This window comes from Malaclemys terrapin, chromosome 1 (assembly GCF_027887155.1).
Source record: "Malaclemys terrapin pileata isolate rMalTer1 chromosome 1, rMalTer1.hap1, whole genome shotgun sequence".
Taxonomy (NCBI): Eukaryota; Metazoa; Chordata; order Testudines; family Emydidae; genus Malaclemys; species Malaclemys terrapin.
In genome coordinates this window covers 42,081,634-42,109,063 of record NC_071505.1, presented here as the reverse complement: position 1 = coordinate 42,109,063, position 27,430 = coordinate 42,081,634, and the positions used below count along the sequence as shown (strand labels likewise).

General features: G+C 42.7%; 1 protein-coding gene across 2 annotated transcripts in view; it reads right to left on the bottom strand.

The window, feature by feature from the left end:
• The window catches only part of IQUB (IQ motif and ubiquitin domain containing), a 49,603-nt gene that overhangs the window by 1,086 nt on the left and 21,087 nt on the right, over positions 1-27,430 (bottom strand). For both annotated transcript variants that reach the window (XM_054023100.1, XM_054023110.1), the window contains 4 exons: positions 15,659-15,829; positions 14,229-14,405; positions 7,350-7,598; positions 3,159-3,344 (listed from right to left, as the gene is read on the bottom strand). In XM_054023100.1, coding sequence (XP_053879075.1) covers positions 3,159-3,344; positions 7,350-7,598; positions 14,229-14,405; positions 15,659-15,829 — 783 coding nt within the window. The remainder of the gene's footprint in view (positions 1-3,158; positions 3,345-7,349; positions 7,599-14,228; positions 14,406-15,658; positions 15,830-27,430) is intronic.

Genomic DNA, 27,430 nt, shown 5'->3' with positions numbered 1-27,430 from the left:
TTTCAGACTGCAGTTCAATCCAGGAGTGTTGTTAATGAAATCACTTTCACAGACCTTACTAAATTTCTGGTGATTAGCAACCCACACAATCATAAACAAATTAACTCTGACATTAAATGCAATGTTACTCTCTTACTCTCCCGACTGTCATCACTAGTAGCATGGATAGCTATTGGAAGGGAAATGTTTAAACTTTTAAAATTGAAATTAAATAAAAAAAAACCATGAAAATATTTTGGGTGAGGTTAATTTTCATTTTAAACACAAACTTAAATTTGGGGCCTCAGCTATTGGAGACTGTTCCTTTGTCTAATGACATCAAGATTGGTACAGTCAGGCCAGATATCCACACAATCAGAACTTTTGCCAAACAGAGGGCAAAAGGGATACTGCCAATTATAAAAACACCAATATGCACAAAGGAGAAATTGAGATTCCAGTTGCCTGAGCAGCCTTGTTGATTTAATGCAGGAGTGAGGACTCAAGGAAGGAACTCAGAGATTCCAGTTTGAAATTTATTTTATCTTTTAAAAAGTAATGCCACTAAGTAGTGCCATATGCCACTAAGAATTGAACTGGCCACCAAACAGCCACTACATGGCAATGACCTTAGGACACTACCAACATAAACCAGTAGCCTAGAGACAAAAGACTGTAACCCATTTTACCTGATACATCTAGTTCTTAAGAAATCTCTTGAGCTTTGAAATAATAAATATTCCACTGTATTAAGTCTAGGTTCCTCAGAGTGGGACCTCTACCAAACTACTGCATCTTTAGATAGAGGACTTTTCTTTTGACAAAATGTGTAACAGTTTCAAGGCAGTAGTTTCAAGGATTTCCTTAACAAATTATTTTAATTTAATTTATCTTTACTAACAGAGAATAGCAGATTTTGTGACATCATCAACACAGAACAGCACATAAGCTTTTACAGTCTAATTGCAGGTGATCATAAATCAAATAACTGTCGGTGACACTTAAATGTCATCCTTTTGAAAAAGCAGATGTGAACAAGCTTACTAAGATCAACAAAGGGGTAGTCATTATCACAGAATCATAGAATATCACGGTTGGAAGGGACCTCAGGAGGTCATCTAGTCCAACCCCCTGCTCAAAGCAGGACCAATTCCCAACTAAATCATCCCAGCCAGGGCTTTGTCAAGCCAGGCCTTAAAAACCTCCAAGGAAGGAGATTCCACCACCTCCCTAGGTAAAGCATTTCAGTGCTTCACCACCCTCCTAGTGAAACAGTGTTTCCTAATATCCAACCTAGACCTCCCCCACTGCAACTTGAGACCATTGCTCCTTGTTCTGTCATCTGCCACCACTGAGAACAGCAGAGCTCCATCCTCTTTGGAACCCCCCTTCAGGCAGTTGAAAGCTGCTATCAAATCCCCCCTCATTCTTCTCTTCTGGAGACTAAACAATCCCAGTTCCCTCAGCCTCTCCTCATAAGTCATGTGTTCCAGACCCCTAATCATTTTTGTTGCCCTCCGCTGGACTCTTTCCAATTTTTCCACATCCTTCTTGTAGTGTGGGGCCCAAAACTGGACACAGTACTCCTGATGAGGCCTCACCAATGTCGAATAAAGGGGAACGATCACGTTCCTCGATCTGCTGGCAATGCCCCTATTTATACAGCCCAAAATGCCGTTAGCCTTCTTGGCAACAAGAGCACACTATTGACTCATATCCAGCTTCTCGTCCACTGTGACCCCTAGGTCCTTTTCTGCAGAACTGCTACCTAGCCATTCGGTCCCTAGTCTGTAGCAGTGCATAGGATTCTTCCGTCCTAAGTGCAGGACTCTGCACTTGTCCTTGTTGAACCTCATCAGGTTTTTTTTGGCCCAATCCTCTAATTTGTCTAGGTCCCTCTGTATCCGATCCCTACCCTCCAGTGTATCTACCACGCCTCCCAGTTTAGTGTAATCTGCAAACTTGCTGAGAGTGCAGTCCACACCACCCTCCAGATCATTAATAAAGATATTAAACAAAACCGGCCCCAGGACCGACCCTTGGGGCACTCCGCTTGAAACCGGCTGCCAACTAGACATGGAGCCATTGATCACTACCCATTGAGCCTGATGATCTAGCCAGCTTTCTATCCACCTTACAGTCCATTCATCCAGCCCATACTTCTTTAACTTGGCAGCAATAATACTGTTGGAGACCGTATCAAAAGCTTTGCTAAAATCAAGGAATAACACATCCACTGCTTTCCCCTCATCCACAGAGACAGTTATCTCATCATAGAAGGCAATTAGGTTAGTCAGGCACGACTTCCCCTTGGTGAATCCATGCTGACTGTACCTGATCACTTTCCTCTCCTCTAAGTGTTTCATAATTGATTCCTTGAGGACCTGCTCCATGATTTTTTCAGGGACTGAGGTGAGGCTGACTGGCCTGTAGTTCCCCGGATCCTCCTCCTTCCCTTTTTTAAAGATGGGCACTACATTAGCCTTTTTCCAGTCATCCGGGACCCCCCCCCGATTGCCATGAGTTTTCAAAGATGATGGCTAATGGCTCCGCAATCACATCCGCCAACTCCTTTAGCACCTTCGGATGCAGCGCATCCGGCCCCATGGATTTGTGCTCATCCAGTTTTTCTAAATAGTCCCGAACCACTTCTTTCTCCACGGAGGGCTGGTCACCTCCTCCCCATACTGTGCTGCCCAGTCCAGCAGTCTGGGAGCTGCCCTTGTTTGTGAAGACAGAGGCAAAAAAAGCATTGAGTACATTAGCTTTTTCCACATCCTCTGTCACTAGGTTGCCTCCCTCATTCAGTAAGGGGCCCACACTTTCCTAGACTTTCTTCTTCTTGCTAACATACCTGAAGAAACCCTTCTTGTTACTCTTAACATCTCTTGCTAGCTGCAACTCCAAGTGCGATTTGGCCTTCCTGATTTCACTCTTGCATGCCTGAGCGATATTTTTATACTCCTCCCTGATCATTTGTCCAATCTTCCACTTCTTGTAAGCTTCTTTTTTGCAGTTAAGGTCAGCAAGGATTTCACTGTTATATATATAGGACTATTTTTATGAAGCAGTTATAATGGACCAACTGAGATGCAGAGGATCTAAGTGAAAAATTTTAGTCACAAGGTTCTAATAAAATGCAAAATATACGAAGAAAAATTGCATTAGTTCCATTTTACCTCTTGAAGGTTATGCAGCTTGAGATGTGCTTTTGCCTCATCTTTAGTGAGGAGGACTGTGTTCCATGGAGACCATTCACAGTGCTTATCCCATCTGACCATAACCAAATCATGGAGATCATCCCAGGCACTAAGAGCTGACTGACAACCCCAAATGTTCTCCACCATGTACTGTAGATCTTTTTGCTGTAATTGAAAGCAGGTTGAAAAGAATAAAGCATGCTTAATTCTACCAGCAAGTCACCTTACCTATCCACCACTTAGGAAATGCTTTGAATTAGAATTATTTTGTGTACATGCCACAGAATAATTTTGGGTAGAGGAGGGTGAACATTTGAGTCATCTAGCTCACCCTACTACACTATGGGGTGGCAGGATTGATTTAATTTGTCTTAGATCATCCCTAAAAATCAGATTCTAATTTATTCTGGATTTTTCTGCTGATGGCACTTCTATATCTTCTATTGACAGGTTGCTTAATTGCTTATAATTTTAAAGTTTCTTATATTTAATCTACATTGTCCCTGCTCCTGTGTATGCTGATCCCTACTTGTTTGGTCCTTGCTTATTAATAAATATAACTGTTTCTTGTCCTTTATCAGCTTCCTTTATATTTGTATTTTAGAGTTCATAATTAGTTTAAATTTAATAAGTAAGTTATGGTGCCGTTCTATGTTACTGAAGTGAAATTCAGCATGCAGCCAGAATAACCTGGGCTGGAGGATTGGGAGGGGGCAAACCCAAGTAACTCAGGATGCACAATATCAAGAGGCTCATCCCCTGGATAAGCATGACAGGTTTTGCACTTCTCCCTTCCCTCCCCCCTGCTTCCGTCCTACAAAGAGTTGTTTATTATGTTATTCATTCTCTCCATGGGATTGTGACATCCTGCGGTGGTGTTGCAGGATTTAAAAATAGCTAGTGTTTGGCTGATTTGTACTGTAAGTTCTTTATATACAGGCCTTACATCTGATATTTTCCCCTGTAAAGTCATGATTCACCTATACTTATTTCACTTTGTTTCATTTATTACTAGTCATCTGAAATCACTACTAATTCTTTTTAAATAGTCTGTGAAGCAAAAAGTGGTTTGGGGCCATAGTTAATGTTGAACTTTGGCAAGCTTTTCTATAATACTCCATCACCAAGTTTTCTCTGCATTGGAGTAATGGAAAAATGAAGGAAGGATTTAGTCAAAAGGATTCTTTACTAGGCCAACGGACTTTGAGATAAGGCTTCTTCCATACCAAGCATGAAGTAGGTCCTTTTCCCCTTCTCCCAAAAAGAAATCTCTTGACTTTAATTAAATAATGGCATTTACATGTTAACAAATCAGATTCCTCACAGGGGGGTGATTGGAATCATTCCAAGTCAATACTCTTGCAAAATGTCACATCCTATACTCTCATGCATCTTGCTTCCAAATCCAGAACCTGGTCCTGCTCCCACTGAGACCTTTGACTTGGGGGAAAAACAAAAGGGTTCTTTGAATGTGTTGGGCTTAGAACCTTTTTGCCTCTGTTGTGCTAAGGCTGTGTACCCTACTTCCCACACTACTGAGCCTCGTTAAAGCTGGTCCCACAGACCCCACTTTCTTTAGCCTTCCTAAAGATGGTCTCATCTCCACCTTCACTTTCAAAATATGTTTCCTCCATTTCATAGCAAGTCCTTGAGTTATAACTGTACTTTCTGTTGAAAGTCAGACACTAGCAACAAGACATATCAGCAAGCATCCATTCCAAACAGTAGCTTCTTTTGATGCCACATCGCACACCAAAAATGCTGCCTGAACTTGCTGTCATCTTAGTGCCACCTCTTACCATATTTATATGAGGTCCTTGCAAGTAATTTAGATTGGCAATAGTGCTTGGCTCTTCTACCTTATCAGATTAAAAAAATTCTGCTACAGATAAGTTCTGTCCTTCAAAAGAGGGGTATTTGATGTTGAAGAAAAATCATTCTGGTTATGGTGGAAAAGTTTGATCTGACAGGATGGTTTTGCTGTATTTCCTAAAGGTGGTCAGACTATGAATTAATCTATATCTTCTCTAGAAGTCCATTCCACAGCTGGGTCCCCTCGACAGATTGCTTTGACCTCTACTCTGAAATGCTTTGTGATTTTAATTGTCCCAAAGAAGTGCAACTGCCTTGGTGGCTCACAGATGGAAATTCAATCTTGAATGTAGTTAGGACCTAACCTATTAATTGCTTTGAAGATTAAGATCAAGGCCTTAAACTGGCAGTGGAAGTTGATTGAAACTTAACCAGAATGATTTTTCACATTGGAGGAACTTTGAGGTGTTCATGGTGGCTGAAACCATGGAAGAAATGGTCAGCCACATTTTGTACCAGCTAGAACTCTTTCCACTGGTTTAGAATTAAGCTTCAGAAACAACAATGTATAGAAATCCAGTCTCAAGGTGACAAATGCATCGATCACCTTGCCCAGGTCCTTGTCCAGTAGGAAGGGTTGAAGTTTCTTATCAAGCTGGCAATGAAAGATAAGTGTAGTGCTTTTTAGTTTCTAAAATAAATAGGATGCTCTCATCCATCCTGGCATTAGAGGGAGAGAAGCTGGTGTTTTTTCCTCCTCCTCAGTCCCTTTGGAAATTTGGAGTGCTTTCTGGAGATTCCTCTGGCTAATTATATTTGTTCAGGTAATAAGACTCATTGTTACCCTCACCATCTCCTTGATGCATGTTCAGAATACTAAACAAACCTGGGTGGCAGCTGCATAAATAGTACTAGAGGAAGCACAGACTCCATATCCACAGATGCTACTGTGAAGTTCTCAAGGTTGGGCTGCCATCACTAGCTGAGGTGAGCTCCTTGCTGTCAGTCATTAAAAAAGAAGTAATGAGTGGGGGCATTTAGTGGCCACCAGTGTTCCAGGCAGAGGTAGGCATGTACCTGCCTGTTATTGCTTGTCAGCCCAAGACTTTAGCTGGGGAAATTCCACCAGTCACATGCATGAAGCAGAGATCCAAGAGTGAGAATTTGTCATAGGGCTTGGAGAACAGCCAAATTTTAAGGCAAGCAGTAATTTAGTGCCAATACAAAGAATAAAAACAATCTCTTTTTAGTATTCTGAAACAGGAAAAGTACTTAATAAGAACAAACAGAATCTGTATAATCTATTTACTTGTATAATATTTCTTAACATAGGCATTGATAATAGTAGAAGCCTAATCCTCTTCTATTATAGCTTTTTTGGTAAAGCACTACAATAAGATATGAAATATGTTTTACACACTGAAAATAGTCAGAAAGTGTGCTTCTATTGTTGATACTGTAGTTTCTTAGTGCCAAACCCCTGAGAAAATTCTGCTAATCTTGGGCTTTTGGATTACTTTACATAAACTGTGCTTTGAGAGTACCTAATAATTTAAATACTGACAACTAAGATTTTTTTTAAAAAAAGCTTGTGTGTGTGTGAATGAGGAGGTTGTTCCAAATGTTAACATGTTCATTGATTAATCACATAATTGCCAAGGATTATAGAAGATACTAAATAGTTTAGAAAAGTGAAACTAACTTTAGTAAATCTTAATTCTAACAAATACTTGCAAAATAAAATAAAAAAAATCCAGAAACCTCTAGATACAAATCTTCTACTAACTGTAAGATTGAAGGCTCAAAACTGGACTTCTCTGCTTTTTCCTTACCCAAGAACTCAATAGAAGACTTTAGTAATTTTAATAAAATAAATAATACTTTGTATTTCTATAAAAGCTTCCATCTGAGGATCTCAAAGTGCTTAACAAATATTAATACTCAGAACAGAATATGATACAGTGGCATAGTAAGTTAAGTGGCTTTCTTGGCATCACAGAGGCAGTCTGTTGCAGAGCTAAGAATAAATTCAGATCGCCTGATCCTGTTCTTAGACCCTCCTTCCTCTTTCCTGTTTTTATTATTTTACAATCACTTTTGAAAGTCTAACCATACTTTAAGATAGTAAGAGTGTTTCTTTGTGTTCATCTATTCAAGAGAGAACCATTTGTTCCATATCGTAGGGAGACATGTATGTAGTTTTTGGTTATCACTGTCTAAAATTAAAACTACCACCCTATGTAACAACTTAGACCAGTTGCTGTTAGCATCAGTGATATATACACAGAAACAGGAAAAAATGATGCTCAACACAAACACATTAATATTCACTAACAACACTATTCTTTCACACAGTACCTGAACTACATAAACGATTTTAGCATCATCCTGGTAATCAGCTTCAGATTTTCTGAGATTTTTTAGCATAAGCTTGTATTTCAAAAAGGCTTCTCGACGCCGGGCCTCATTATCGAGCTTGCAACAACGGCGACACCTGCCGACAGTGCATGAATTAGCAGGCACAGAGAATTCAGTAGAGGGCAAGTAACTTTTGCAACCACGACAGAAGTAAATGTTTTTATAAAGCTTTAGTGGATCTGGTGGAACCTGCAGAAGGATGATAAGAAAGATGCTCTAATATTATATATATATATATAAACTGAATGTCTTCCTATTAAATGAGTGAGGTTTTAACATTACCAAGAACATATAATGCCTTACAGTACACAATACACCTATTGGCTAATTTTGCTAAGGTTTTACATGCAGCTTGATGGCATTTCTCTGTCTGTACATAGTGCAATAACTTTTGAATGCCGCATTCGATCAATTCCCAAGTCTCAGGGAACGTTCTAGACATCACTGGCCAATATCCCATTGATTTGGTGGAGAATCAGAAAACCTAAATGGAAAAAACGGGGGACACATGGAGACCTGCCACCTGATTATCCCAGTCACGGCTTCATTGTCTATAGATCAAAAAACTGATTGATGCCACCCATTAACACCTTCCAACAACACCTCTATCTCATTTCTGCCTATCCTCTCAATATTTTAAAGTGTTGACACCTTGAATGACTTATCTCATAGACAAAAAGATTAATAAGAGGCAGAGAACAATCGGGGGCACTGGACAATGCATGTGTACACATGGCCACTGGCATGCGGGGGGGAGAGAGAAAGGGGAACCCTGGTATAGAAGGGAGGAGGGAAAGGGAAGACACAGAACCTTTGATGGGGTAGAGACTGGGGAATCCTGGCATGTGGCAGAGGACAGAATGAAGAGCACATCAAGCTGCAGGCATAATAAGGTGAAGTTGCAGGGAGTCCCTGAAATAGATGGAGATGGGAAAGTGGCATAAAGGAGCTTGTTGGATGGAATGGAGGAATGTAAGGAGCATTTCGAGTCTGCAATAAGCTCGGCCCACACAAGCGACTAAGTGAGCAACACTTAATATTAAACATGCCTTTAAGTTTCAAAAGCCAGCAATACTTATTTGAAATTTTAAAAAATCAGTTTTGCTATTTTTAAACATCTTTTGCTCTTATTGTATTTATTAAAAATATTTAAAGAACAAAACAACTGATTTTGTAGGACTAGATTAAGACCTCAGCTATTATGGTCCAAAGCAGAGGTGGGAAAACTTTTTGGCCTGAGGGCCACATCTGGGTGGAGAAATTGTATGCAGGGCCATGAATATAGGGTTTGAGCAGGGGTTTGGGAGGGAGTGCCGGGTGCACGAGGGGGCTCAGGGCAGGGGGTGGGGGTGCAGGAGGGTGCGGGGTGTGGCAGGGAGCTCAGGGCAGGGGGTTGGGGTGCAGGAGGGGTGCGTCAGGGGGCTCAAGGCAGGGGATTATGGGGCTCAGGGCAGGGGGTTGGGGTGCGGGGTGCAGGACAGGTTTGGGGTGCGGGCTCCGGGCCGACACTGCTTACCTCGAGTGGCTCTGGGGTGGCAATGGCATGCAGCGGGGTTAAGGCTCCCTGCCTGTCCTGGCCCTGCGCCACTCCCAGAAGTGGCTAGCATGTATGGCAGTGGCTCCTGGGGATGGGGTGGGGTGGGGCAGGCGGCTCTGCTGCGCGCTGCCCTTGCCTGCGGGTACCACCCCCAAAGCTCCCATTGGCCACGGTTTCCCAGATACTAAGCAACTGTAGAAATACAACTGAATGGGGAAAAACAGCAAAACAGCACTGCGCTAAATCACCATGTAATCTATCAAATGCAATGTGTCACGTGAATCAAAAGATAAAAGCTAAGATTATATAAAACATGCAGAGGGGAAGAAAAAACAGTTACCTATCTCTTGTAACTATTGTTCTTTGAGATGTGTTGCTCATGTCCATTCTATTCTAGGGGTGCGCGCCCACGTGCATAATCGTTGGAGATTTTTGCCTTGACAGTATCCATAGGGTCAGCAGTGGCACCCTCTGGAGTGCTGTGCTCATGCATCGGTATATTAGGCACTGCCAGCCCTACACCCTCTAAGTTCCTTCTTGCCGTCAACTCCGACAGAGGGGTAGGAGGGCAGGTAATGGAATGGACATGAGCAACACATCTTGAAGAACAACAGTTATGAAAGGTAGGTAACCATTTTTGTTTCTTCAAGTGCTTGCTCATATTGATTCCATTCTAGATGACTCACAAGTAGAATCCCCGGAGGTGGACTTGGAGTTCATGATCATTTGCAACATTGTTATACTGAAGCCAGCATCATCTCGGGCCTGCTGGGTAAAGGCGTAATGAGATGAAAACATGTGGATGGAAGACTAGGTAGCAGCCCTGCAGATATCCTGGATTGCCACCTGCCTTGCCTTACGAAACGGCTTGGTCCTTTCGATGTAGAACGCTAGCACCCTCCTGATGTCCAGAGAGCACAATCTGTGCTCCTCCTACGATTTATGAGGTTTTGGAAAGAAGAAAGGAAAATATATGTCCTGGCCCATCTGAAACTGTGAAATCACTTTGGGCAGAAAAGTCGGGTGCAGACACAGCTGAACCTTGTCCTTGTAGAATACCGTATAGGGCGGCTCCGGGGTAAGAGTAATCTCAGAGACTCTGTGGGCAGATGTTATTGCAACCAGGAATGAAACCTTCCAGGAGGGGGAGAAGGGAGCAGGAAGCTAGAGGCTTGAAAGGGGGACCCATGAGCTGTGACCCCACAAGATTCAGGTCCCAAGAAGGGACAGGGTCCTGGACTTGGAAGTAAAGTCACTCCCGGCCCTTGAGAAACCTGACTGTTATGTCCTGAGTGAAAACTGACGTGCCCTGGAGTGGAGGATGGAAGGCCGAAATGGAGGCCAAGTGGACCTTAGCAGATGAAAGAAACAGATCCTGGAGCTTGAGATGCAGAAGGTAGTCCAGGATCAACTGCAGCAAGGCCTGCTTGGGCCGAATACCTTGGTCTGAGGTCCAGCACATAAACCGCTTCCATTTGGCCATGTAGGTCACCTTGGTGGAGAGCTTTCTGCTGCCCAACAGGACTTCTTGGACATGGGCCAAACATTCCTGTTCCTCTGCATTCAACCATGCAGCAGCCAAGCCGTCAGGTGTGTAACACTGCCAGGTTTGGGTGCAGAAGACTGCCATGGTTTTGGGACAGCAGGTTCAGCCGAAGTGACAGCCGTAACAGGGCAGCCACTGAGATGTCCAGCAGCGTGCAGAACCAGTGCTGGCATGGCTACGCTGGCACTATAAGGATAACCTTTGTCCTGTCCCACTTGATTTTCATGAGGACTCTCTGGATTAATGGTACTGGAGGGAATGCATACATGAGGGCCCCCAACCACAGGAGCAGAAAGCATCTGACAGGAAACCTCTGTTGATCCCCCAACAGAACACTTGGCACTTTCTGTTCTGCCTGGACGTAGTCCACCTGGGGAGTCTCCCACCTCTGGAAGATAATGCTGACCACCTCCGGATAGAGAGACTGTGATACTACACCCCATATTCTTCAGAGAGATATTACTGTGATATGGTTATGGCATAACTATATTGTACTTTATACAAGATATGTCATGTGAGATATCATTGAAAAGGTTATGATTTACTGAATATGATTATCCTATTTGTATGCATGTATCATTTTGGTATCTGAAGTTAGGAATATTGTCTATGCATCTACTACAAATGTGTTTACACCTGGGGACCACCCACTAGGCAGAATGCAATCAGTCTAGATGGCTGGCTGGGAAGGGCCATTAGGAAGAACAATAGGTTTTAGAAGAAGCTAATCTCCCTCCGGGAAGCCTTCCTGAGCCTGCTACAAACAGCCTCCGAGTCATGGCTGCTGTGACCCTACAGGGACATGTGACCAAGTCACCTGGTACTGGACTCCATCTTGAAATACCACTGTTTTTCCACTGACCGGACATGGGAACCAAGCTTGGAGACAAAGAGTTCCTGCCATATGCAAAAGCTATTTAAGGCAGGGGAGTGACATCATTGTGGTTCTTCACTGACTTCCCACCCAAAGAGATTCTTGGAAACACCTGGGGTACAATGACTGGACTAGTGGAGAAGGGTTGGACTCAGCCTAGAGGAATTTCTAGCCTGTGAAAGGAATACCTGGGGTTTTTAAGCTGCAAGCAAGTGCAGCTGGCCCCTCAAGAATCTTTGCAAACTGCCTAAATCAGCAATTAGGGTGAGAATTTGCTACTCATATCTAATTTCTTTGTATATTAAGCTTAGATTACCTAGCAAATAAACAAAAATGCAATCTGCTTTTGTCTGTTTGCTATGATTTATAATCACTTAAAATGTATCTTTTGTAGTTAATAAACTTGTTTTTGTTTTGTCTAAAACCAGTGTGTGGAAATCTTGGGGAAGAAAGCTGTGACATCTCTCTCTCCACATTGAGGGAGAGGGCAAACTTGATGAGCTTAAGGTGTACAGTCCTCTGTGCAGCGCAAGACTGTATAATTTTGGGCTTACCCTCTAGAGGGGGTGTGCACCTGAGAAGCTGGTAAGTGCCCTAGCTGTATAGCCTTCCCATGCAGAGGCTGGCCAGAAAGCCTGTCTGCATGTTACTACAGCTGGGTGTGTCCCTACCTACGTGCTGGTGAAAGTGTGAGACCAGGAGCGTGTCTGTAGCTTGTCACAGCATTACTGGGGGAGTGGGAGCCCAGGCTAGTGGGTCGGTGGGTTCAGTGGTCTCCAGTTCCAGGTCGCACCCCTCACGGGCAGTAAGAAGGAACTGAGACAGTGTAGGGCCAGGGGTGCCTAATATTCCGATGCATGAGCACGGCACTCCAGAGGGCACCACTAACGACCCTACAGATACTGCTATGGCAAAAATCTCAGACGACTGTGCACATGGGCGCACACACCTAGAATGGAATCGACATGAGCAAGCACTCAAAGAAGAAAATAAAGATGTCACGTGCTTCTTCACTCTCACCATGCTCTGCAGGACCAGTGGGGATATGGTATGGACAGGGGCCAGGCCCAGATCTCTAATTGGGCTACTTTCATCAGCTTGGCAAGTCAGTCCCCATGTTTGGCCAGTTGACATTTTGAATGTGCTCCTCTGCTTGTCTCCACTGCCTGGCTGCCATTTAGCAGCCATCCTGGTTGTGATGATGTCTGTACCACAGGTCAATTAGAAGGCCTGTGGCACCAAATACAACCTGATTCCTCAGAAGAGACAGATCTCACTCCCCCCCCTCAAGTCTTGGCTATGACTGAGCTGCCATCTGCCCTGACTAACACAAAGTTACTGCCTCCAGGTCCCATGTCCCTACTCCCTGCTGCTGCATAGCCACTACATGCTGGTTACTGATACCCCGTCACAGCTTACTGGGTCCCCCTACCCAACAAATCTCCAAGGGATGGGGGATTCAACTAGCTGCTGTTGGTCAGTACTGGTTGCTAAGTAAAACAAGTCCACCTGAATGCCTGCAAGAAGGCAGAAAGCAGATATAAAGAGCAGGAGCAGCAGCAATACCACCCTAGAAGCACAAGAGGAGCAACTGTATAGACAGCAACCTGAGCCCCACCCAGGGGAAGGTGAGCAAGCCAGGCCCAGTGAAGCATCATACCCCACACAAGGCAAACTGAGCCTAATGAAGTCTGGGGGCATCCAGGACCCACTGAGGAGAAGCCAAGTTCAGCGAAGCATCTGTGTCAAACGGTTGAAGCTTTTAATCCAGACTTTAGTCTAAGTGGGAAGTGGAGCCGGTTGCTTAGATTGATTGTTCACTAGCTTCTTCACCACTCCATAGCTGTGGCCCCTTTTCATGAGAGAATCATGGGTCATACAGTTTTAACAGAGGGGTGGAGGTGGCTGTGTTGTGTTGGAACTATCCAGTATAGGCACTTTTCTCATTCGTGCATCCAACTATGGTATTTCCACAGCATTGCTCCACTACATCCTATTTACCAAGGAATCCGGGAGATAAGGATCTTAGACTATGTCTTGTTGGTTAATGAATCAATTGTTTCACTGAATGAGTATTGCCTCTAATGGCATGGTAAGTATATTAATTTGTACATATATTTATGTGGTCATAACATCTTTAATTTTGTACAATATACAGTTTTTGAGAATACTATTACAGAAGCACACAACTAAGTCTCTTGGTCAGGCTTTCATTATATCCCACTTTGACTATTACAATCTTTTCCTTCTTTAGCCTCCGTAAAACTCTCATTTCCCCTCTCTCGTCCAAACAAAATGCTGCAGTGAAAGTCATCTTCCTGCTAACCATTTTAATCAAGTCTCTCTCTTTGAATCTCTCCACTAGTTCCCCATTTGATATTGCATCAATTGTGTCTTGTTATTACCTTCAAAGTTCTACATAATTCTGCTGCTTCCTACTTACCTAAGCTTGCCTTACTTCACTCCCTACAGCTCCTGTGCTCTGTGAATGCTCCCACACAGAGCACTCATTGGTTAGATTCTCAAAAAAAACTCCTCCATGTCATCTTCTATACTGCTCTCTATATGTGGTCTGACCTTCCTGAGCTCATCTGTGAGGCTTCTACCATTTCCACATTTTAGTTCCTCTTGAAGATCTACCCCTGCAGTTCTACCTATGGCCAATCTTATATTAATAACAAGAAAAAAGCATATGATGTTTCCCATTCCCTCTCTCCCGTTACCTTGTGCCTGACGGCCCGTCCTTAAAACTACAAGTTCCTTGGTAGAAAGACTATTTTTGCTTCTCTGCCTGTAAACACTGAGCATATAGTGAGCACTACCATAGACAAAGATCATGATTATAATAGAAGAGAGAAATACCTTAAGTACTCTAGCAACCTCAGGGTTAAAGATTGGAGTTTTAATATACTGAAGAAATAATGTGCATATTCTTTTTCTGAGTCCTTCTAGATTGCATTCTTTCACGCCTCGCATCATAAGATCAGCCTCTCTGTCAATTAATTCCACTATTTCATGGGTGAGTTTACACTCGTGTTCCTACAGAAAAACAAAATAAAGTTACAACACAGATACTTGCTGATAAGCCATTAGATTTAGAACAAATTGATATTAAAACAAAACATGCAGTATATATTCTATATATCATTTATATTCTAAATGTATGCATTAAAAAGAAGCTTAAACCCTCTGTGTCTTGGGAAGCATGCCATATAGAATATCCAAAGAAAGGACAGTAGAATATAGCTATGTGTGTGTTATATATAACACCAACAATATCAGCATAATGTTTTGTGGTGAAATCCCTGCAGGTTTGACAGAGATTTATACAGTAGAAAAATATTCTCTTCTGATGCTACCGACCTTCCTCTACCACTATCTCAAAAACACAGAAAGGGAGATGGATGGTGACAGATGAATGATGCCACTTAAATTCAACCTTCTTTCCTCCAATAAAAATCCTGATTCTACAGCAATTCCAGTTTTCCCCAGAATGCAGGATTTGATCTGGATCATTATTATTGTGAAACCAACAAAAACCAAAAACTATAAGCTCCTTCTGCAGGTTCAGGCAGCAGCAGTTGATTAACCAGCACTATTTCTAGAGCTGTTCTGACTTTGGACCCAATTTTGATTCCATCAGAGCCAAGGGAAAATCCTCACTTTGGCTTCGTTAAGATCAGGATCAGGCTCTTCTACTCTATTTAGGTACAAGTACCATCACCAAGGTTGCTGAGTGCCTTCATGATGTTCAAACAAGGAAATAAAAAAAAAAAATCGTGTTAATTTTTTCTCTCCACTAAAAAGGGGAGAGGAAATCAATGTTTGTGAGACAGAAAAATTGCAATCCAAACCAAGAGACATTTCATAGCCAAACTTCTGAAAAGGTATTTCAAATACTGCAGCATAAAAAATAAATGAATAAATGCCATTAAAAGTATCTCTTCTGGTTTTATCCAATTACTGTAATTATTAAACTTCATACTAATACTGTATTAAAATGTAACACAAATTTAACATCACAGTGGAGGGTTATAACTTTAAAATTACCTTAAGAAATCAATACTTATCATACAAAGTGGTAGTGAAACATGAATTTATATTAAATTGACCTTTCGTAATTTAACAAATAGCACTGGTTAGCACACTAGGTTTTCGTTCATGCCACCACATCCTCACAATTGTTTGTCAAGAGAATCTTTGCTGATGTGTCAGCACCAATTAAATGACTATGGCTCTAGGTATGGAACATATAACCAAAAGCTAAACTTAAGGGGAAGACCAAAACGTACCTTCACTGTATGTTTGAGTGTTAATAGCACATCCAGCCTCTCATCTTTTGGGAGGTCTTTCATACTAATGCTGCGGTAGATCTCAAGCAGTTCTCTGGCACGTAGTGTAAACTGTGTATCCATTTCAGTTATTTTTCCATCATATGCTTTCCATTTCTTTGGCTCTGCACACTTCAGAAACAATTTGTATCAATCAGTTATTTTAATTTGATCAACAGCCGAAAAAGTACATTGTGTTACAAAAAGTCTTACCTTAATAAACAAGGACTCAGCTTTAACACTTATCTAATACAGAAGGCTCTTTCTACCATCATTATTTCCACAATATATATTGTACCCTAGAGTAAAGTTTCAATATTATATGACTTGTAAAAAAAAAAGCAGGCCATAATAATTCAGACTTACAACATACTAAAAATAAAGGACATTCTCCCACAGAGAAATGCTCTGTTAGTTTAAAATAAACTTACTGAAAGTGGTACTGGAATACACGCTCAAGATCTGATCCTGCAGTCATTAATCAGGCAAAACTGCCACTAAAGTTAATAGGAGAACTGCCTGTAAGGACTGCAGGCTTAAGCCCTTAAAACCTATTGTGCTGTGGAATATTTTCTGGGAGATGTTATTTAAGATGAAATATCACTGGGTTGTAATAATGGCCAGTTTACATATATATTGGGTCCAAGCAATCATAGAATCATAGAATATCAGGGTTGGAAGGGACCTCAGGAGGTCAATCTAGTCCAACCCCCTGCTCAAAGCAGGACCAATTCCCAACTAAATCATCCCAGCCAGGGCTTTGTGAAGCCGGGCCTTAAAAACCTCCAAGGAAGGAGATTCCACCACCTGGTACCCGCAGGCAAGGGCAGCGCGCAGCAGAGACCCACCCCACCCCATCCCCAGGAGCCACTGCCATACATGCTAGCCACTATTACTCCTTGTTCTATCATCTGCTACCACTGAGAACAGTCTAGATCCATCCTCTTTGGAACCTCCTTTCAGGTAGTTGAAAGCAGCTATCAAATCCCCCCATATTCTTCTCTTCTGCAGACTAAACAATCCCAGTTCCCTCAGCCTCTCCTCATAAGTCATGTGCTCCAGACCCCTAATCATTTTTGCTGCCCTCCGTTGGACTCTTTTCAATTTTTCCACATCCTTCTTGTAGTGTGGGGCCCAAAACTGAACGCAATACTCCAGATGAGGCCTCTCCAATGCCGAATAGAAAAACACGTCCCTTGATCTGCTTGCAACGTCCCTACTTAAATACAGCCCAAAATGCCATTAGCCTTCTTGGCAACAAGGGCACACTGTTGACTCATATCCAGTTTCTCGTCCACTGTAACCCTTAGGTCCTTTTCTGCAGAACTGCTGCCTAGCCACTCGGTCCCTAGTCTATAGCAGTGCATGGGATTCTTCTGTATTAAGTGCAGGACTCTGGACTTGTCCTTGTTGAACCTCATCAGATTTCTTTTGGTCCAATCCTCTAATTTGTCTAGGTCCCTCTATATCCTATCCCTACCCTTCAGCGTATCTACCACTCCTCCAGTTTAGTGTAATCTGCAAACTTGCTGAGGGTGCAGTCCACGCCATCCTCCAGATCATTAATAAAGATATTGAACAAAACCAGTCCCAGGACCGACCTTTGGGGCACTCCACTTGATACCGGCTGCCTACTAAACATGGAGTCATTGATCATTGCCTGTTGAGCCCGACGATCTAACCAGCTTTCTATCAACCTTATAGTCCATTCATCCAGCCCATACTTCTTTAACTTGCCATCAAGAATACTGTGGAAGACTATATCAAAATACTCTTAACATCTCTTGCTAGCTGCAACTCCAAGTGTGATTTAGCCTTCCTGATTTCACTCCTGCATTCCTGAGCAATATTTTTATACTCTTCCCTGGTCATTTGTCCCCAGTCTTCCACTTCTTGTAAGCTTCTTTTTTGTGTTTAAGATCAACAAGGATTTCACCGTTAAGCCAAGCTGGTCGCCTGCCATACTTACTATTCTTTCTGCACATCGGGATGGTTTGTTCCTGCAACCTCAATAAGAATTCTTTAAAATACAGCCAGCTCTCCTGGATTCCTTTCCCCGTCATGTTATTCTCCCAGGGGATCCTGCCCATCAGTTCCCTGAGGGAGTCAAACTCTGCTTTTCTGAAGTCCAGTCGCCTTTCTTCCTTGTGTCAGGATCCTGAACTCATGGTCACTGCCTCCCAGGTTCCCATCCACTTTTGCTTCCCCTACTAATTCTTCCCTGTTTGTGAGCAGCAGGCCAAGAAGAGTTCTGCCCCTAGTTGGTTCCTCCAGCACTTGCACCAGGAAATTGTCCCATACACTTTCCAAAAACTTCCTGGATTGTCTGCTCTCCCAGCAGATATCGGGGTGATTGAAGTCCCCCATAAGAACCAGAGCCTATGAGCTAGTAACTTCTGTTAGTTGCCGGAAGAAAGCCTCGTCCACCCCATCCCCCTGGTCTGGTGATCTATAGCAGACTCCCACCACGACATCACCCTTGTTGCTCATACTTCCAAACTTAATCCAGAGACTCTCAGGTTTTTCTGCAGTTTCAAACTAGAGCTCTGAGCAGTCATACTGCTCTCTTACATGCAGTCAATCAGTCAAGCATTTATAATTCTGATAACAGTAGTTCTTGGCATTTTTTGTCTTTCCATTCATAAACTTGGGGAAGATCAAGCCCTATAATAGGGGTTGCTATTGCTGGACCTCAACCTCTCTATCTCCTAGATCCAAGTGTGTTAGTGCCATTTTCACATTTCAAGAGAATAAGAGTATGGGTATGTCTACACAGCAATGTAAGCCTAGGGTTAGTGGGACTTGAGTCAGCTTACCTGTGTCAAGGAACCTTGGGCTTGAGCACCTACATTGCATTTTAACAGTAGGTTAAGAATTTTCTGACCCATGCTGAAACCTAAAGCTCTGGCATCCACACTGCAATGCACAGACCTGAGTCAAAGTAACTGTATCCCACACTGCCTGGTGCCCTTGCACCTACCAATGTCACTGCTCTAGCCCTAGGAAGGTGGTGCACTGGGGAAAAACTCCGCTGCCCACTCTGCATGTTATAGGAATTTTGAACTGCCTGCCGAGCAATCCTTGTATTCTGTCTCTGCCAGCTACCAGAGCCAGCCATGTGGAGGAGGCGCCTATTGATGAACTGCTCTTGCTTGTGCTTTTACTTCTGTGTCAGGAAACTGGCAAAGCATCTGCAAGGTGCTGGTGGACATTTCAGTGGCATTTTCTATCTCACCAAAGGTACCTGATGGATCTGTAGGAGGAGGCGGTGGCACAGGAGAACCCTGGTATTGTAGACTCTCACTGGCAGATGCTGCTCAGTATAATTGGAATAGCTACTGATACCCCCTACGTAGACTGCTGCTTCTGGTGCAGGGCCACAAGCACAGACTGGTGAGACCACATTGTCATGCAGACATGGGATGACCAGCAGTGGGACCAGAACTTTCGCATGAAGAAAGCTACATTTCTGGAGCTTTGTGAGCAGCTTGCCTCCACCCTCCAAAAAAAGAGACACACATGAGGTCACCCTGGCCAGTACAGGAGTAGATTGCTATAACTGTCTGGAAGCTAGCTAGCCTGCTACAGGTCCATTGCTTCACTTATCTTTGCCACCACTTTATCGATAATCGACTTTCCAACTCCAAACTGGTTGGCAATCAGGTGTGTGGTTTACCCCAAAGTGGTGGGCATTAAAGATATTACCAGAGGTAATTGCTGGCTTTGAAAGAATGAGGTTTGCTAACTTTGATAGTGGTACTGATTGGATTCATGTGGCCATAGTTTGCCCTCCTCAAGGAGCACATGAGTACATAAACCAGAAAGGGTACTACTCCATTGTTACACAAGCACTAGTGGACCACAGCGGCAGATTTATGAGTGTCAGTGTGGTCTGTACAGGAAAAGTTCACAATGCCAGAGTTTTTCATCATTCAGGAGTCTACATTCATGGACAGACTGGGATACTAGTGCCACCATATGACATTGACATAAACAATGTTACTGTTCCTACTTTTATTTTGGGGGACCCCCTGTAACCTCTTTTGCCTTGGCTTCCAAAACTGTACCCTAATTTCAGAGGTCCTGGCGAAAAAAAGGCTTAATTACACTCTCTGCAGGTGCAGAATGGTTGTTGTATGTCCTTTTGGCACATTAATATCACATTGGAGGTGTTTACAAACCCATTTGGATGCCAGTGCAATTAATGCTTGTGACAGTCTATATACTATTATGGTCACCACTTTTACAAGACTATGATAAATTCTGTACAAAGTATGTCTTGTGAAGTATCATTTGAAAAGTCATAATCTGCTGAGTATTATTGTCCTTGTAAAATGTGCATATCAATATTGTATAGGAAGTTATAATATTCTACTATATATCATTGTTAACATGCTCCAAGGGCCAGACAAGCAGGTCCAAACCAGTTTTTCAGAGAGAAAGACTCACTAGTACCCCAGCCAGGGCAATCATCGGCTTAAGCAACCATTCTTCAGCACCGGAAAGATATAAACAAGAAATTTACATTTAATCTCAGAGACCGTTCAAACCTCACATAACAAGACCCTGTTTGCCTGCACCCCAGTGGGGGGTAATCCTCAAAAAGGAGAGAGAGTATAAGAATGAGAGACAATGGCCTCCACCACACCTCTCCTCCTCCCATGTCTCTGCTCATGACATTAATGACTTTCAAATAACTGAAATAAGGAGGAAGTGGTCTCAGGCTGAAAAGAGATACAGACTGTGAAATTTATAACAGTGTATGATGAGACAAAACCTTTGCTTCCAAATTCACTTAGCTTGTTAAATTAGATATTACTTTGTGTATTACTCTTTTATTTTCTTTAGTAACCAATCCTGACTTTTAAGCATTATCACTTGTAATCACTTAAAATCTTTCTGTAGTTAAACTTATCTTATTGTTTTATCTTAACCACTAAGTTTGGATTAGAGTGTGTGGGAAACTCCATCTGTGATACCAAGGCTGGTGCAGATATTTTTCTTTGCTGAAATGATGGACTTACCATGAGTTTGTATTGTCCAGGAGGGTACTGTGCAGTACAAGATGCACATTTCTGGTGTCAAGACTGGGGCTAAGAACACGCGGGTGTCGCCCTGTATGTAATTCATGAGTGACTGGTCAGCGTGCTTGTGTTTAGCTGTGAGTAAATTTACATGCTAAAGGCTGTAAGCAGGCCAGTAGTGGATGTTCTGATAGCAAAGCAGTGTAAAAGGCACCCTAGGCTAGATAATTAAGGGCACACAGTTGTTCAACAGTCCAGATTGTACCCTGGAGAATGTCACAATGCTGTCCAAATTACTCTGGCTTGCTGTGCTCTTCACAGCCTTTGTGAAGCCAGAGGTGTGCCATTTCCCCCTGAATGGACATATGACAGCAAGGGGATGCTGAACTGGTACCCTCAGCCAGAAAATGCAGCTACCACTGCGGGAGCTGGTTGTACCCAGGCAGCAGAAGTAAGGGATGCTTTGTGTGCTCACATTATGGACTTGCATGGCCCAGTGGAAGAGGGGGAATACTACTTGTATGAAAGTGTTTTTTTTTGAGGGGGGGGAAATTGGCTCCTTGGGCGGGCAGTGCATGGGAGAGGGGTAGTCTTGATGCCATGCAATAAAAGTCACAATGACATGAGGAAAAATGAAATTGAATGTGGTTCAGGGATTCATCATCACAGTGAAAGCCACGAGCCTGTGAGTTTTAATCACAGCTCTACCACTAACTGCTGTAAAGTGTTGAGCAAATCACTTAGTCTCTCTGTGACTCAGTTTCTCTCTCTGCTAAATAAGGATATTAATACTTTCCTATCTGCAGAACAAGATTCTACAATTTAATTAGTGTTTAGACAGCATTTTAAATGGGTAAGGCAGTAAAAACTTCTTACTGCCTACTGCACATGGGTGCTAGGAGGATAAATTCATGACATTTGTGAGGTACTCTGATAGTATGGCAATAGGGGCCATATAACAAATGTGATTAGTGCATATTAGGAAATAAAAGCCTGCAAAGCTTTATTTTAAGAAACAGTTTAATTTTCAAGTTATGTAAGCACAAAAAAGCAGAAATAATTGAAAATAGGACTTTATAATTGCAAATTTGACCGATTCTTAACTATATCATCACTAGGTATGGAACTATAATTAAATGAGGTATTGTGTGGGGCTATAATTAAATGAAGTACTGCTAACTGGAACTCATGGTCTGGAGCCAAAATTGATTAAGAAATCTGAAAGGAAACAAGACAGGCTCTATAATGAAATCCTAAATCTTTGAATTAGAGCTGGTAAACTCCTGCAAAACTGGAAACAAGCAATTTTTACTCTACCATGACAGAAGGTTTATTACTTTGTTTTCTCATGCATGCATGGTACGATAAATCCTTTAAAAACATTAGCCTGTATCATTAGAGTCCAATGCCAAAAAAAGCAGTCAGTTCTCTAATATTACACCAAGACAGTTGGTATATGCATTCAATTTTTGGCCACCACCACCCCGCCCCCCAATTACAAACTTGACCTTTGGCTCTCCTAGTTTGAGACTTGTTGTGTCAGGAAGAATTAAAGTGCAAGGTTCTCTTTAAGAAATGCTGATTACAGCTAGTTGAAACAAATTTACAAAATACTTAAGAGATCTAGCAGTTTTATACAGTGCAGAAGGTCTCTAAAATCGGGTCACCAAATCTACAACAGCAGGATTAGAAACTATGAAAATCTTGGTATAATCTGTCATTTTGGAATTTCTAATGATATTGTAAAACGGTACTATAAAAATGAAATGATGCACCTCAATGTAACATGCAGCTCCTCACTGAAGAAATATTAATGTCATCAGTATGAAAAGCAAGATTGCCAGTGCTTGAGAATGAATCTCAAGCTCTCTGATTTCAGGCTTATTTTCATGTACTCAAGATTGATGCAGAAATTTAAAACTTCCTGATTTCTTTCCAGCTCTCTCCTGCCTTTTAGTTTGCTGGCAGCAATGTGGAATTTGCAATAATCCTGTTATCTGAATTGCTTCAGAGAGCAGGACTACTGTAATTGCACTCTGCTACCAGCACATAAAAGCAAAGCAGAGCATCAGAGGAGAGTAATACAAGAACACAGGCATGAAAAGAGAGAAAAAAAGAAAAGGGAGACAACATAGAATGGGCGCAGAAAAGGTAGCTGAGAAACAGTACAAAGCCTGAAAACTATGAACACCATGAGTAATAGTAAATAACAATACAATAGTCATGTAGCTCCTCCCTGAAGCACTCTCATGAGTACATTATGTTTTTTATTGCTGTAAGGTATTACCTTTTTAAAACACATACACATACAACAAATGAGGAAGTCCAATTTAAAAAGAGAAAGAATGGATTTGGAAGGGAAGGTAATAAATAGAGGGCCAAGAGAGGTCATTCTAAAAATACATTAGTCTCTAAGATGCCACAAGGACTCCTCGTTGTTTCTATTAAAAGCACTGTAACAATTAAAATTTAGAAGCAGGAAGGGATGAAATGAGAAATATTTCCCAGGGGAACAAGTTTCACACCCAAGACTATTGCAGCAAAAGTGCAGTCACCTGTAGACTTCAAATATGATGGTGTGATCTTTAAATAGCAAATGGGGTGCGACTGCAGTTACATGTCAGTACAAGGTTCAAGTACCAGGCCTATAATGCAGTCAGGCCTAGTCCGTGAGAGGCAGACAAATGTAAAAAAAACCCACATAGCAGTATCATATGAACACTGTAGTTAACAGTGCTACTGAATTGGGAATAAGCAAAAATGATGGAGAAGCCCAAGTGACAGCCCTACAAAGAAGGAATTAAAATAATCAAGCCCAATGTTCGCAAGGGCATTTATTACTGTTGTTAGGTTATCATAAAGACAATGTGGGTGAAGTAATAACTTTTATTGGACCAACTTCTGTTGGTGAGAGGGACAAGCTTTCGTGCTTACACAGAGCTCTTCACCAGGACACTTTGGTTATCGTGACATAAATATGTAACCTGCACAAATTCTGAAATTAAAGAAAGAAGCATTTCTGTACCATATCAAACACATGGCTTTCCACAGAAAAAGCACAATCAACAGTGATGCCAACATTCTAAACCTCAGTCACTTCCTCTCAAGGAATTCCCTCAACAAGTGAGGACACAAAAGAACAAGTGTTTCTACAAAACAGCAAGACTGGTATTCCCAGTCTAAGGAGGAGAAGCATCCAGCTGGTAATATCAATCATTTTCTCAGAGCAGAAACTAAAGCTGCAGGGTCCCTGGGTCAAGAGGCATCCAGTTTTGTATGATTAGCAAAACAAGGATATTCTAAGCCCTTGTCCAGGGATCATCTCATCAACAACACGACTACCTGGAGTAAAACTATTTTTCAATATGGCCATTCTGTGGGCACTCTCCTCAACCCGCTAAAGAAACGTCTACACTACACACTCAGCCCAGGTCTGTGGTACTTGGGCTTGGGGACTCGGTGTTTCCAAGCCCATGTTTGAGCATCCACACTGCATTGCAAACCTGGGTTTACAATTGCTGGACTGGGGGGTTTCACAGTTGTGCTAATGTGTCCATATTGCACTACACAGACCTTTGGGTCTGTGGCTTGACCTGTGTCCACACTGCAAAATGACAGGGCTTGGATGCGAGTCATAGCAGGAGTGGGGCTCTGATCCACCTCCCTAGCAGGGTCCTAGGAGCTGGAGCCTGAATGCTTGCTGGCATGAGTCAGACCGATTTGTGTGTGGATGGAAGAGGGGTTGGGGCTCAAACCTGAATCAAAGCCTATGCTTAGTGTACAGCATACACACCTTAAATAAACTCAAGGAATTATTCTTCCAGGAAATCCTGTGCTTTGACTAATCTGAACAATATCAGTGAGGACACCAATATCAGTGTTGACACAAAATCAGAGAACTCAGTCATGAAATTCCTAATATGATGTGGCCCACACACCAGCAGAACCATAAACCTTTATCTTGCATCATGGCCATAGGAGAAGATAAGAGATGGCCAGATGTTCAAATAACCTACTGCAGATACCGGTTTATCTCATGCATTTCTACAGTTACACTGCACCTCCCTTTCATTCACCATGAGGTAGGTGAAGCATTCAATATCTACCTGGAACCAGCCATGCCAAACTGGACCTCTGCATCATCAGCCAACCAGATTTCAGTGATCCACACCAATGTCTGGATAACATTCCACACAACGATCAAGAAGTAAAGTGAAGTTATTCAAAACAGACTTAACATTATCCATTCAAAAACTCATGCAGGAAGAGCCTATGCTACCTGTTTCACTCTAGCCACATGAACTCTTCACAATGTGAGTCACAGTTATTTGCTAAAGAAACCTAAAACCAGGAAACTTTTGCCATTCTTGAGAATCACCTGCCAACTCCCTGACCCACATCATTTTCCCCACAAGGAAACCTTTCATCTACCCCAACACTAAAAACACAAAAGGCAGGAATTCTGACTCTCATTACGTCAGTGTCTGATAGAAGGGAAATAACGATGAAGAAAACTCATACTCCCAAACATTCCAAACAAAAGAAAAACCACAAAGAATAAAACAAAAGTGGGGGAAAACTCACTAATTCTTCACTTAAAACATCAAAAACTAAAGACGACTTTGCCACAGACTCACAATATAGAAATTAAAACAAAAAGTTATTCATAAACTCAATCACACATAAAGATGCTCCAGAAACATAACCATTTTGGGGGAAGAGGGAGAAAGGAACAAAAGATAATGGGAAATAAAATGCATTTGCTGATCTCAGCTCCCCACTCCCTGCCACAAATCAGGGTACTCTGAAGGAATAGCCTTTTTCTTTGCTCTCCTGAGTTAACTAAGGAGCTCCTGGGCATACAAGTAGAAACTAAAATACACGAGATGATATTTGGGAACAATCTCCTTACACTTAAAAAAAGAGGGGTCTGCAAGGGGGGGGGGGGGGGAGAATATAATGGGTTTAGACTGAAAGCCTACGTTCCAAGGTGGCTGTAAACTCTGCTGGGGACGAAGCAGTGTAATATTTCATTAGAGAGCCGCTGTCTGAGCACTAAATAGACTTAACATTAAAAAGCAGAAGTAATATAGATCACTCATTTTTTAGCGGTATTAATGCTCAGAGAGGAGACTGAAAAGGTTAAAACTCATGCTTTTGATACCAATTCCATGACTTTACTTAGCAAGTATCCTGATTTTTGCATCTTGAAAAAGAGCAATATTGAGTGAGCCTACAGCATACACCAATTTTGAAGAGTTTTATAGACTACTAATTCCCATCAACATTTCAAATTAGCTGTTCATAATGAGAAAGGTCAAATATATTATCTAATCAGTATCAGCTGAGCAGTTCTCTTGCGTCAGTTCATAAATGTTAACTTGAGAACTCAACAGAATTCTACGTTCAGCAAAAAAAAAAAAGACATTGAATAGCATGAAGTATTTGCTTCATACATTATTACTATGCTTTGTTTTCAGTTAAAGATATTAAACTGCAACCAAAATTCAAACATTTGAAAGTTATATTGAAATACTTCTGTTTTGTAGGAGGCTAGTAACATCTGAAAGTGGATAAATTAACTCTACATATTACTATTTCTTTTGAGTTCGGCCCCTTGCTGTCCACTTCTGGGGGCCGCCTGAGGTAAGTGCTGCCCAGTTGGAGTCTGCACCCTGAACCCTTTCCTGAAGCCCAACCCCCTGTCCCAGCCCTGAGCCCCCTCCTGCACCCAAACTCCCTCCCAGAGCCCGCACCCCCTCTTGCACTCCAACCCCCTGCCCTAGCCCTGAGCCCCCTCCCACATCCAAACTCCCTCCCAGAGCCTGCACCTCCTCTTGCACCCTATCCCCTTGGCCCCAGCCTGGAGCCCTCTCCTGCACCCCAAATCCCCCATCCCCGGCCCCAATACAGAGTCTGCACCCCCAGCTGGAGTCCTCACCCCCTCCCATATCCCAACCCCCTACCCCAGCCTGGTGAAAGTGAGTGAGGGTGGGGGAGAGTGAGTGATGGGGGGAGGGTGGGAGAATGGAATGAGCGGGGGCCGGGGCCTTGGAGAAGGGGCGGGACAGGGACAGGGCCTCAGGGAATGGGCAGGGTAGGGGGTGGAGCAAACGTATTTGGTTTTGTTCAATTAGAAAGTTGGCAACCCTATTTCTACTTAAGGGGAAGATTAGGTCTTCACCACCTCTGAAGTCTTACACTGGATAAAAACTGATGACGACAAACTCTGGCCCAGATTTTCAGCTAATGTAAATCAGCATATGTCTGCTGAAGTCAAAGTATGCAGAGTTACTCTATCTGAGAATCTGGCTTTCTGATTCCTAGGACCACATTATCAACACATGGATCATGGAAGCACAGGCACAAAAATGCAAGCGGTTACATGAGTAAACCAGCAACTAGACTCACATGCAGATAATTAAGAGCCTGAGTTCCCTTTTGCCCACACAGCTGTCTGTGCAACCAAAGTACATAAGCAGCCATTTTAGGCGCCGACTTCCCCTCTGCCCTGCCTCTGGCCCTGCCCCACCCTCACCCCACCCCCACCTTTTCTCACCCCAACCCCACTCCCTTTCCCCCCCCATTCCACCCTCTTTCCCCAAGTCCCCGCCCCTGCCCTGCCTCTTCTCTGCCTCCTCCCCTGAGTGTGCTGCTTCCCTGCTCCTCCCCCCCTCTCCTGGAAAGTCCTAAGCGCCGCCAAACAGCT